The following is a 13,849-nucleotide window of genomic DNA, read 5'->3' as shown; positions in this document are numbered from 1 at the left end:
CATGTGGGGCAGGCTCTGAATGGGTGTTCCTTCAGTCTCTGTTTTAATCTTTGCCTCTCTCTTCCCTGCCAAGGGTATTCTTGTTCCCCTTTTAAAGAAGGAGTGAAGCATTCACATTTTGATCATCCGTCTTGAGTTTCATTTGTTCTAGGCATCTAGGGTAATTCAAGCATTTGGGCTAATAGCCACTCATCAGTGAGTGCATACCATGTATGTCTTTCGGTGATTGGGTTAGCTCACTCAGGATGATATTTTCCAGTTCCAGCCATTTGCCTATGAATTTCATAAAGCCGTTGTTTTTGATAGCTGAGTAATATTCCATTGTGTAGATGTACCACATTTTCTGTATCCATTCCTCTGTTGAAGGGCATCTGGGTTCTTTCCAGCTTCTGGCTATTATAAATAAGGCTGCGATGAACATAGTGGAGCACGAGTCTTTTTTATATGTTGGGGCATCTTTTGGTTATATGCCCAAGAGAGGTATAGCTGGATCCTCAGGCAGTTCAATGTCCAATTTTCTGAGGAACCTCCAGACTAATTTCCAGAATGGTTGTACCAGTCTGCAATCCCACCAACAATGGAGGAGTGTTCCTCTTTCTCCGCATCCTCGCCAGCATCTGGTGTCACCTAAGTTTTTGATCTTAGCCATTCTCACTGGTGTGAGGAGAAATCTCAGGGTTGTTTTGATTTGCATTTCCCTGATGACTAAAGATGTTGAACATTTCTTTAGGTGTTTCTCAGCCATTCGGCATTCCTCAGCTGTGAATTCTTTGTTTAGCTCTGAACCCCATTTTTTAATAGGGTTATTTGTCTCCCTGCGGTCTAACTTCTTGAGTTCTTTGTATATTTTGGATATAAGGCCTCTATCTGTTGTAGGATTGGTAAAGATCTTTTCCCAATCTGTTGGTTGCCGTTTTGTCCTAACCACAGTGTCCTTTGCCTTACAGAAGCTTTACAGTTTTATGAGATCCCATTTGTCGATTCTTGATCTTAGAGCATCAGCCATTAGTGTTTTGTTCAGGAAATTTTTTCCTGTGCCCATGTGTTCCAGATGCTGACTGGAAAGTATCTTACTGAAATCCTCATATTCCTTTTTTACTGAGGTTCTTTAGAGTAATTTTATGTTAATGGGCATTTAACATTGTCATGAAAATTTATCATAAATGAGTACTCATCAACATGAATAAATTAAAGTTCTCTAAACTTAGATCAAGGGTCATATGAAGAAATTTTTCTCCTTGTGATATAATTTCTAAAGTGGGAATTTACTTAATCATTTTGATCAGTCATTTGCATCATTGTCCTGGGTAAAAGGGCCAATGTCTCAAAACAACCATGATACTTATAGTTACCATGGCTGGCTGGAAGCTGCCTCCATGTGATCTAACAACGAACAAGGTCAAAAAGAAAAAAAGTGACCTCTTATTCAAAGAAAGAGACAGAGCAAAATTTTTACAACAAAGAAATGAGAAGACACCTGAGAAGTATTGAGAAAATGAGCAACACACCCATAAGAAGTAAACCAATATGCGTGTACTGATCAGTGGATATTAGCCCAAAAGCTTGGAATACTGAAAATACAATTAACAGACCACATGAAGCTCAAGAAGAAGGAATACCAAGTGAGGATGATTCAGTCCTTCTTAGAAGGGGGAACAAAATACTCACAGGAGGTAGAAGATGGGAATGAATTGGAAGGAAGAGAGGAGGGGAGGGGGGAAGGGGTGGAAGATCAGGGATGGGAGGACACTGGGATGATATGCAGATGAACAGGAATATAAACAGAGCTATGAAAAAATGGAGAGTGGGGAACTCGGGGTAGCTACCAGCAAGTGCTAGATGACAGGACAGCAAGAGGCTCCCAGGACCCAACAGGGATGAGATTAGCTGAAATACCAACAAATGGGGAGGGAGAAAAAATAAAGTCTATTCCATTAAGTAAAGAAAAATATCAATGAAAGGATCAAATTGAATCTACCCATTGGCATCAGTTTTGTACCCATGTTCAGATGAGAAATCTTCAAAAGGTAAAGAATCAAGCATAAAGAAAACCTATCAGTAAAGTCTGACAACTTTCTGTGGGTACCCCAAGACATAATACTAAACACACAAAAAAATCAGTGGGAAATGTTAAAAACCAGTAGAGGTTATGAAGAAATACTGTCCAGAATATATAAAGAACTCAGTAAACTAAGCATCCACCTCAATAACTGGGTTAAATAGGAAACATATCAGAAGAGAAAGTACAAATAAATGACCAATAAACACACACACACACACACACACACACACACACACACACACACACACACTCACACACAAAAGTGAGAATTACCACCACAATGAGATCCCATCCCTCCCCAGTCATAAAGGTTATCGTTCAGAAAACAAACACTACAGTGAAATTCCATCCCTCCCAGTCATAATGATTATGATTCAGAAAATGAACAACAGATTCTGGTAAAGATGTGTCTGAAGTGTTCTAGGAACTATGGTAATCAATGAGGAAGCTCCTCAAAACACTAGAAATATTACTATGCTATGTACCAACTACATCACTTCTGAGTATATGGACCCAAAAGTCTATAAGGCAAAGTTCTATAGAGATGCCTTCCAATTAGGTATACTGCAGTAGTACTAACAATAACTGCATGTGCTAGTTAGCTTTTGTCAACAACAAAAGGACAGAACCTTGGCTGAGGAATTGCTTCCATTGGATTGACCTGTAGCATATCTGTGAATCATTTTCTTTATTAGTGATTGATATGGGAGGGTCCAGCCTGCTGTAGGGAAGGCTGTGGGTGGTGATCCACAGTTGTAAAAGAAAGCAAGTTCAATGAATTTTAGAGAGCAAGCCAGCAATCAGCATTTCTCCATGGTTTCTGATACAGTCCCTGTTCTAGCTTTTTGTCTTGAGACCCTGCCTTGACTTTTCTCCATGATGTACTGTAACCTGTAAGTTGTTCCTTCAAGTTGCTTTTCTCAGCATTTTATCACAGCAGCAAAAAACAAACTAGGATGCACACACACAGACACAAAGACACACAAACGCACATACACACACACATGCACCCTAAAGACAAATAAAATTATGTAATTTAATGGGAAATGGATACAACTGGTCATAACCATATATATATATTTTTAAAAATGTCAGACAGAGAAGGATACATAACAAATATCATGTATTTTCTCTCATTTTCAGGTGGTTGAGTTCTTTTTTTTTTTTCTTTTTTTTTTACACGAGCTATGACAGTTTATTTGCCTTTCCGGGCTTTGATCTTCCGCAGATAGAACTCCAGCTCCTTGCCTTCGAGCACATAGCCATCTGCTCTGCCACACTGGCCTGGTCTTGAGGCAATACAGGCGAGAAGCTTGCCCTGCTGGAACTGCTCCTCCAGAAGACGGCTGATTTTGGCATTCTTTTTCCTTTCATCATATTTCTTCTGAATTTTCTTTGATCGTTTTTTGTTTAAAATCTCTTCCTCCTCAGGAGTCAGCTTGGCCCCCTTCTTGCGGCCCAGGGGCAGTGCATAGTGGGACTCGTACCACTGTCGGTATGGTGTGCTGTCAATAAGCACAATGCAGTTCTTCACCAGGGTCTTGGTGCGGACAAGCTCGTTATTGGATGCATTGTAGACAACATCAATGATCCTTGTTTTGCGAGTACAACACTCTGAGCCCCAGGAAAAGTTCCCCACATCCAATCTCAGAGCACGATACTTCTTATTGCCTCCTCGAACTTGGACTGTGTGTATGCGGCGAGGGCCAATCTTAGTGTTGGCGGCCGGCCGTCCCAGCTCATACTTCCGCTTCTTGTGGTAGGGTTTTCTCTTACCCCCGGTCTTGCGGCGCTTGTGCCAGTTGTCCCGAGAGATGCCCATCGCTCGGCGCTGGCTGGAAAGAGCGAGTTCTTTTTTTTTCTTGGTAGAATTCCTTTATTTAACACTTTGACCTTGATGCATATTCACTACAATTATGTTAATCAAATAAAAATAAACAAAACTATTATCATTTGTTCAAACACCATAGGCCTAATCCTCAGGAGTTTTTATTTTTAATTTTATCTTTTAAAATGTTATGTATATGGGTGTGTTCCTTGCATCTATACCTGTGGAGTACCCTTTGTATGACTGGTGCCCATGGAGGACAAAAGAGAGTTGTGAAATTCCCTGAAAGTGGTGTAACAGTCGTGAGCCACAGTTTGGATGCTGAGAATTGAATCTGGATATTCTAGAAGAGCAGCCACTGTTCTTAACTTTGGAGTCATCACTCTAGCCCTTATCAGGAAAAAAATTAAGATTAACTTTAAATAATGGATGATTCTACATTCAATTAGACTTTGTTATACCCATTACCCTTTCTTAACCCATCTCTGATGACTATTTCGTTTCTCCTTCTGAGTGAGATTCACACTCTCTCATTTGGGACCTCCTTATCACTCAGTGTTTTGGGGTCTATGGATTGTAGAGTGGTTACCCTGGCTAATTATATGGCTAACATCAATTTGTAAGAGGGAACATACCATACATGTTTTCTTGGTCTTGGTTCCCTCATTCAGTGTGATACTCTCAAGTTTCATTCATTTGCCTTTAAAATTTATGATGTCTTTATTTTTGATAGCTGTATAGTGTTCCTTTGTGTGTAGATGTACTGCATTTTCTTTATCTGATCTTCAGTTGAGAGACATGTAAGGTTTTTTTTTTTTTTTTTTTTTTTTGCAGCTTTTGGCTATTATAAAAAAGCTGTTGTAAACATAGTTGAGCAAGTGTCTTTATGTGATGGTGGAGCATCTTTTGGGTATATGTCCAGGAGGGATATAGCTGGGTCTTGAGGTAGAACTATTCCTAGTTTTCTAAGAAACTGCCAAACTGATTCCAAAGTAGTTTTACAAGTTTCATTCTCAGCAGCAACGAAGTAGTGTTTCTCTTGACAGCATGTGCTGTCACATGAGGTTTTTATCTTAGACATTCTGACTGGTATAAGATGAAATTTCAGGGTCATTTATTTAGATTTGCATTTCTCTAATGACTAGTAACATTGAACATTTCTTTAGAGGGGATGAGAAAGGGAACAGGGATGTCTCTCAGGTGTGGGGAGGGGTGAGAGAGGGCTAGGAGTGAGAATGAAAATCTGTGGGGGGCATCTCTGGTTCTATCTAGAGGCCTGGGAGAGGGAGGATATGGAGAGTCTATGGGGGGTGAACCTAGCTGAGATTCCTAATGGAGAGGGATATAGAGACTGAAGTGGCTACCTCCTGTATCCAGGCAGGATTTTTTAGAGGAGAAATGAGGACATCAATCCACCCACAAAAACTTCAACCCCAAATTTGTTTTGCCTATAAGATGTGCAGAAATAAAGATAGAGCAGAGATTTAGGGAACGGCATACCAATGGCTGCCCCAACTTAAGACACACCCCATGGGAAAGGGTTAACTTCTGACACTATTAATGATACTGCTATGCTTGCAGAGAGGAACGTAGCATAATTGTCTCCTGAGATGCTTCAGCTGGCAGCTAATGTAGGCAGATTCAAAGACCCATAGCTAAACATCAGGCTGAGCTTTGTGAAGAGTGGGTAATAGAATTGAGCAAGCTAGTGGTATCAAGGACACCACAAGAAGACCTACAGAATCAACTAGCCTGGGACCATAAGGGCTCACAGAGAATGGGCCACTAACTAAAAATCATGCAGGGCACCCTACACATTTGCAACAAATGCACTGATTGGTCTTCATTTGGGATCCCCTAACAAGTGGAGTGGGGTTGTCTTGATATGTGTTCTCTGACATTGGATCCCTTCCCCCATACCTGGACTGCATGGTTGGGCTTCAGTGGAAAAGGATGCACAAATTGATCCATTCTTATCTCCTCGTGCAAAGCTCAAGTCCAAGTGGATCAAGGACCTCCACATAAAGCCAGATACACTCAAACTAACAGAAGAGCAAGATGGGAAGAGCCTTGAAGACATGGGCACAGGGGAAAATTTCCTGAACAGAACACCAATGGCTTATGCTCTAAGATCCACAATAGACAAATGGACATCATGAAATTGCAAAACCTCTGTAAGGCAAAGGACAATGACAATAGGACAAAACATTAAACAACAGATTGGGAAAAGATCTTTACCAATCCTACATCCAATTGAGAGCTAATACCCAATATATGCAAAGAAGTCAAGAAGTTAGACTCCAGAGAATCAAATAACCCTATTAAAATGGGTACAGAGCTAAACAAAGAATTCTCAACTAAGGAATATGAAATTCCTGAGAAGTACCTAAAGAAATGTTCAACATCCTTAGTCACCAGGGAAATGCAAATCAAAACAACCCTGAGATTCCACCTCACACCAGTCAGAATGGCTAAGATCAAGAAATCCAGTGACACCAGATGCTGGCCAGGATATGGAGAAAGAGGAACACTCCTCCATTGTTGGTGGGATACAAGCTAGTATAACCACTCTGGAAATCAGTCTAGAAGTTCCTCTGAAAATTGGACATACCTGAGGACTCAGCTATACTATTTTTGGGCATACACCCAAAAGATGCTCCAACATATAGCAAGGTCACATGCTCCACTATGTTCATAGCAGTCTTGTTTATAATAATCAGAAGCTAGAAACAACCCAGGTGTCCCTCAATAGATGAATGGATACAGAAAATGTTGTACATTTACACAATGGAGTATTACCCAGCTATTAGAAACAATGACTCCATGTACTTTTTAAGCAAATGGAACTAGAAAATATCACCCTGAGCAAGGCAACCCAATCACAAAAGAACACACATGATATGCACTCACTGATAAGTGGAAATTAGCCCAGAAGCTTGGAATACCCAAGATACAGTTCACAGACCATAGGAACCTCAAGAAAAAGAAAAACAAAAGTGTGGAGGCTTTAGTACTTCTTAGAAGGGGAAACAAAATAATCACAGGAGGAAACACAAAGAGAAAGTGTGGAGCAGAAGACTGAAGGAAAGACTGAATCCAGAGATTACCCACCTGGGGATCCATCCCACATGCAGTCACCAAACCCAGTCACTATTGGGGATGCCAAGAGATGCATGCTGACAGGAGCCTGATATAGCTGTCTCCTGAGAGGCTCTGTCAGAGCCTGATAAATATAGAGGCGGATGTTCAAAGAGAACCATTAGGCTAAGAGCAGCGTTCCCCCATGGAGGAGTTAGAGAAAGGACTGAGTTACTTGAGGAGGCTTTCAACCCCATAGGAAGAACAACAATATCAACCAATCAGACACCCCAGAGCTCCCAGGGACTAAACTACCAAACAAAGAGTACACATGGAGTAACTGATGGCTCCAGACACATATATAGCAGAGGATGGGTCTTGTCAGGCATAAATGGGAGGAGAGGCCCTAGGTCCTGTGAAGGCTTGATGCTCCAGTGTGTGGGAAAGCCAGGGTGGGGAGATGGGAGGGAGTAGGTGGATGGGTGGGTAGAAAAGTACCCTCATGGAGGCAGTGGATGGGGTGATGAACGAAAAATGAAACAATCACAACAATAATAACCGCAACAACTTGGAGGTAATCTGGGCAATCTGATGGACAGTAAGTAACATAAACCATACCAATATATATAAACAAAATATTCTAGATCTGTATTTAGTAACATAGGGTAAGTGGGGGGGGGAATAATCAAAATGAGATGCAGAACATCATTTCATATGTCTATCTGTAAAGAACAATATCCCACATATAATTACAATGCACAAAATAATAGTATATTTTTCATTAGTTAAATTATTTATTAATTTTACATCTCAATTATAGCCCTCCCTTCTGGTCTTCCTCTCATATAGTCCCTCCTGCACCCTCTGAGGAGGGGGAGGCCTCCCTTATGTATGAACGGACCCTGGCATATCAAGTCACTACAGGACTAGTCACATCCTCTCAACTCTTCTACAAGACTCTCCAGCTATGGGTTTCTGCATCTGTGCCCATCTGCTGCTGAGTTGAGCTCTCAGAGGACAGTTATGCTAAGCTCCTACCTACAAGAGTAACAGAATATCATTATTGGAGGAAAGGGGAATCTCTAGGACCTGCCAGATACCCGAGACAAAAGTGGGATGGCCCCAGGGAGTCTATGGGGGTGACTCAATTTGAGATTCCTAACAGTGGATGATATGGAACCTGAAGTGTCCACCACCAGTAGAGGGGAGAACCTTCATCTCAAAATGTGTCCTGAGTACATGATGTGCAGGAACAGAGATCGAGCAGAGACTGAGGGAATAGCTAACCAATGACTTGCCATATTTGAAACCCATCCCATAGACAAGAAACAATCTCGGACACTACAAATGATATTCTGTTATGCTTGCAGATGGGAGCACATATTAAAAAATTAGGAAAATTGAGGAAAAAAACTTGAGACTGGAAAACAAACATTAAAGATAATACATGCTTAAAAGGAGATGGTCTGAGTTTGTTAATTTGGGTTTAATCTATCTTGTTGATTTTCTTAAAGAACTAGCTTCTGGTTTTGTTGATTCTTTGTATAGTTCTTTTTGTTTCTATTTGGTTGATTTCAACTCTGAGTTTGATTATTTCCTTCTTTCTACTCCTCTTGGGTGCATTTGCCTCTTTTTATTCTAGAGCTTTTAGGTGTGCTGTCAAGCTGCTAGTGTGTGCTCTCTCCAGGTTCTTTGTGGCGGCACTCAAAGCTATGGGTTTTTCTCTTAGCATTGCTTTCATTGTGTCCTATAAATTTGGGTATCTTGTACCATCATTATCATTAAATTCTAAAAGTCTTTCATTACTTTCTTTATTTTGTCCTTGACAAAGTTATCATTGAGTAGCATTTTTCAGCTCCCATGTGGATATGGACTTTCTGTCATTTTTGTTGTTATTGTTTGTAGTGATCTGATAGAATGCATGGGATTATTTCAATCTTCTTCTATCTGTTGAGGCCTGTTTTGTGACTGATTATATGCTCAATTTTGGAGAAGGTACCATGAGGTACTGAGAAGAAGTTATTTTCTTTGTTTTAGGATGAAATGTTCTAAAAAATCTGTTAAATCCATTTGGTTCATTATGTCTGTTAGTTTCTCCATGTCTCTGTTTAGTTCCTGTTTCCATGATCTGCCCATTGATAAGAGTGGGTTGTTGAAATCTCCCACTATTATTGTGTGAGTTGCAATGTATGCTTTGAGCTTTATTAAGGTTTCTTCTATGAATGTAGGTGCCTATGTACTTGGAGCATAGATGTTCAGGGTTGATAATTCATCTTGGTAGATTTTTCCTTTGATGAATATGAAGTGTCTTTCCTTATCTTTTTTGATAACTTTTGGTTGAAAGTTGATTTTATTTGATGTTAGAATGGCTGTTACAGGTTGTTTTTTGGAACCATTTGCACGGAAAATTGTTTTCCAGCTTGAGGTAGTTTCTGTCTTTGTCACTGAGGTTTGTTTCCTGTATGCAGCAAAATGCTGGGTCCTCTTACATATCTAGTCTGTTAGTCTATGTCTTTTAATTGGGGGATTGAGTCCATTGATATTAGAGATATTAAGGAATAGTGATTTTGTTTCTTGTTATTTTTGTTGTTAGAGGTGGAATTATGTTTGTGTGGCTCTCTTCTTTTGGTTTTGTTGCAAGAAGATTACTTTCTTGCATTTTCAAGGGTGTAGTTTCCCTCCTTGTGTTGGAGTTTTCCATCTATTATCCTTTGATAGGCAGGACTTGTTGAAAGATATTGTGTAAATTTGGTTTTGTCATGGAATAACTTGGATTCTCTACGTTCCTTGAGAGTTTTGCTGGTATAGTAGCCTGGACTAGCATTTGTGTTCTCTAAGGGTCTGTATGATATCTTCCCAGGATCTTCTGGCTTTCATAGTCTGGTGAGATGTCTAGTGTAATTCTGAAAGGGAGATATAACAACAGAATCTGAGGCAATTCAAAATATTATCAGATCCTACTACAAAAGCCTATACTCGGGCTGGAGAGATGGCTCAGCGGTTAAGAGCACCCGACTGCTCTTCCAGAGGTCATGAGTTCAATTCCCAGCAACCACATGGTGGCTCACAACCATCTGTAAAGAGATCTGATGCCCTCTTCTGGTGTATCTGAAGACAGCTACAGTGTACTTATATATAATAAATAAATCTTTAAAAAAAAAGCCTATACTCAACAAAACTGGAAAATCTGGATGAAATGGCAATTTTCTGGACAGATACAAGGTATCAAAATTAAACCAGGATCAGATAAACCATCTAAAATGTCCCATACTCCTAAAGAAATAGAAGAAGGTATTAAACGACTCCCAACCAAAACCAGAACCAGGTGAGTTTAGTGCAGAATTCTATCAGACTTTCATAGAAGACCCAATACCAACATTTTCCAAACTATTCCACAAAATATTCCACTTCTTCTATGAAGTCACAATTACCCTTATACCTAAACCACACAAAGACCCAACAAAGAAAGAGAACTTCAGACCAATTTCCCTTATGAATATCGACGCAAAAATACTCAATAAAATTCTTGCAAATCGAATCAAAGAACACATCAAAACAATCATCCATCATGATCAAGAAGGCTTCATCCCAGGGATACAGGGATGGTTCAATATATGGAAATCTATCAACATAGTCCCCTATATAAACAATTAAAAAAACCCACATGATCATCTCATTAGATGCTGAGAAAGCATTTGACAAAATTCAACACTTCTTCATGTTACATGTCTTGGAACAACAAGGAATTCAACATCAATACCTAAACATAGCAAAAGCCATATACAGCAAACCAATAGCTAACATCAAACTAAATGTAGAGAATCCTGAAGCAATGCCACAAAAATCAGAGACTAGACAAGTTTGCCCACTCTCTCCCTACTTATTCAATATAATATTTGAAGTTCTAGCCAGAACATTCAGACAAGAATAAGAGGTCAAAGAGATACCAATTGGAAAGAAAGAAGTCAAAATATCATTATTTTCAGATGATATGATAGTGTACTTACCTGGCTCCAAAATTTCCTCCAGAGAACTACTAATCTTGATAAATAATTTCAGCAAAGTGACTGGCTGGGTATAAAATTAAATCAAATAAATCAGTAGCCTTGCTCTACTCAAAATATAAACAGACTGAGAAAGAAATTGGCTAAATGACACCCTTCACAATAACCCCCAAATATTGTAAAATTCCTCGGTGTGACTCTAACCAAGCAAGTGAAAGTTCTGTATGACAAGAACTTAATGTCTCTGAAGAAAGAAATCAAAGAATACCTCGGAAGATGGAAAGAGCTCCCATGTTCATAGATTGGCAGTATTAATATAGTAAAAATGACCGTTTTGCTAAAAGCAATCCACAGATTCAATGCAGTCCCCATCAAAATTCCAACTCAATTCTTCTTAGAGTTAGAAAGGGCAATTTGCAAATTCATTTGGAATACCAAAAAACCCAGGATAACGAAAACTATCCTCAACACTAAAAGAACTTCTGGGAGAATCACCATCTCTGACCTCAAGCTATATTACAGAGCAATAATGATAAAAACTGTATGGTATTGGTACAGAGAAAGGCAGGTAGATCAATGGAATAGAATAGAAGACCCAGAAATGAACCCACACACCTATGTTCACTTGATCTTTGGCAAAGGAGCTAAAACCATCCAGTTGAAAAAAGATAGTTTTTTCAACAAATGATTGTGGTTCAACTGGAGGTCAGCATGTAGAAGAATGCAAATCTTACCTCCCTGTACAAAGAAGTCCACATAAAACCAGATAGAGTCAAATTAGTAGAAGAAAAAGTGGGGAAGAACCTTGAACAGGTTAACACAGCCCAAAATTTTCTGAACAGAACACCAATGGTTTATGCTCTAAGATCATGAATAGACAAATGGGACTTCATAAAAGTGCAAAGCTTCTGTAAGGCAAAGGACACTGTCGTTAGGCTAAAACAGCAACCAACTGATTCAGAAAAGACCTTTACCAATTCTATATGTGATAGAGGGGTAATATCCAATATATATTAAGAACTCAAGAAGTTAGACTCCAGAGAGTTAAATAACCCTCTTAAAAAGTGGGGTAGAGAGCTAAACAAAGAATCCTCAACTAAGGAATATGGAATTTCTGATAAGTACTTAAGAAATGTTCAACATCCTTAGTCATCAGGGAAATGCATATTAAAACAACACTGAGATTCCACCTCACAGCAGTCAGAGTGGCTAAGATCAAAAACTCAGGTTACAACAGATCCTGGCCAAGATGTGTAGAAAGAGGAACTCTCCTTCATTTTTGGTGGGATTGCAAGCTAGTACAAGCACTTTGGCAGTCAGTCTGGAGGTTCCTCACAAAACTAGACATAGTACTACCAGAGGGTTAATCTATACCACTCCTAGGCCTATACCCAAAATATTCTCTAACATATAACAAGGATACATGCTCCACTATATTCATAGCAGCCTTATTTATAATAGCCAGAAGCTGGAAAGAACCCAAGTGTCCTTCAACAGAGGAATTAATACAGGAAATGTGGTACATTTACACAAAAGAGCACTACTCCACTATTAAAAATGATGACTTCATGAAATTCATAGGCAAATGAATGAAACTAGATATATCATCCTGAGTGAGGTAATCCACAGGGTATACACTCACCGATAAGTGGATATTAGCCCACAAGCTTGGATTACCTAAGATACAATCCACAGACCACATGAAACTCAAGTAGTACAACCAAAGTGTGGATGCTTCAGTCCTTCTTAGAAGTGGGAACAAAAATATTCACAGGAGGAAATATGGAGACAATTTTTTTCTTTTTCTTTTTTTTTTATTAACTTGAGTATTTCTTATATGCATTTCGAGTGTTATTCCCTTTCCCGGTTTCCGGGCAAACATCTCCCTCTCCCTCCCCTTTCTTATGGGTGTTCCCCTCCCTCCCCCATTGCCACCCTCCCCCCAACAGTCTAGTTCACTGGGGGTTCAGTCTTAGCAGGACCCAGGGCTTCCCTTTCCACTGGTGCTCTTACTAGGATATTCATTGCTACCTATGAGGTCAGAGTCCAGGGTCACTCCATGTATAGTCTTTAGGTAGTGGCTTAGTCCCTGGAAGCTCTGGTTGCTTGGCATTGTTGTACATATGGGGTCTCAAGCCCCTTCAAGCTCTTCCAGTTCTTTCTCTGATTCCTTCAATGGGGTCCTATTCTCAGTTCAGTGGTTTGCTGCTGGCATTCGCCTCTGTATTTGCTGTATTCTGGCTGTGTCTCTCAGGAGCGATCTACATCCGGCTTCTGTCGGCCTGCACTTCTTTGCTTCATCCATCTTGTCTAATTGGGTGGCTGTATATGTATGGGCCACATGTGGGGCAGGCTCTGAATGGGTGTTCCTTCAGTCTCTGTTTTAATCTTTGCCTCTCTCTTCCCTGCCAAGGGTATTCTTGTTCTCCTTTTAAAGAAGGAGTGAAGCATTCACATTTTGATCATCCGTCTTGAGTTTCATTTGTTCTAGGCATCTAGGGTAATTCAAGCATTTGTGCTAATAGCCATTTATCAATGAGTGCATACCATGTGTGTTTTTCTGTGATTGGGTTAGCTCACTCAGGATGATATTTTCCAGTTCCAACCATTTGCCTACGAATTTCATAAAGTCGTTGTTTTTGATAGCTGAGTAATATTCCATTGTGTACATGTACCATATTTTCTGTATCCATTCCTCTCTTGAAGGGCATCTGGGTTCTTTCCAGTTTCTGGCTATTATAAATAAGGCTGCTATGAACATAGTGGAGCACGTGTCTTTTTTATATGTTGGGGCATCTTTTGGGTATATGCCCAAGAGAGGTATAGCTGGATCCTCAGGCAGTTCAATGTCCAATTTTCTGAGGAATGGAGACAATT

At 39.8% G+C, this 13,849-nt stretch overlaps 1 protein-coding gene across 1 annotated transcript; it reads right to left on the bottom strand.

Annotated features, from left to right (window-relative positions):
* Positions 1 to 3,202: 3,202 nt before the first annotated feature.
* On the bottom strand, positions 3,203 to 3,906 carry Rps8-ps17 (ribosomal protein S8, pseudogene 17). Its single transcript, XM_039106463.2, has one exon. The coding sequence runs from the start codon at positions 3,882 to 3,884 to the stop codon at positions 3,258 to 3,260; it is 627 nt and encodes a 208-aa protein (XP_038962391.1). The 5' UTR covers positions 3,885 to 3,906; the 3' UTR covers positions 3,203 to 3,257.
* Between the last annotated feature and the right edge of the window lie 9,943 nt (positions 3,907 to 13,849).

The sequence above is a fragment of the Rattus norvegicus genome, chromosome 3 (assembly GCF_036323735.1).
Source record: "Rattus norvegicus strain BN/NHsdMcwi chromosome 3, GRCr8, whole genome shotgun sequence".
NCBI classification, from domain to species: domain Eukaryota; kingdom Metazoa; phylum Chordata; class Mammalia; order Rodentia; family Muridae; genus Rattus; species Rattus norvegicus.
This window is presented reverse-complemented; position numbering and strand designations above follow the sequence as displayed.

What these genes read in the sequence shown, in the direction of transcription:
- Rps8-ps17 (XM_039106463.2), bottom strand. Translation starts at nt 3,884, where the DNA reads ATGGGCATCTCTCGGGACAACTGGCACAAGCGCCGCAAGACCGGGGGT.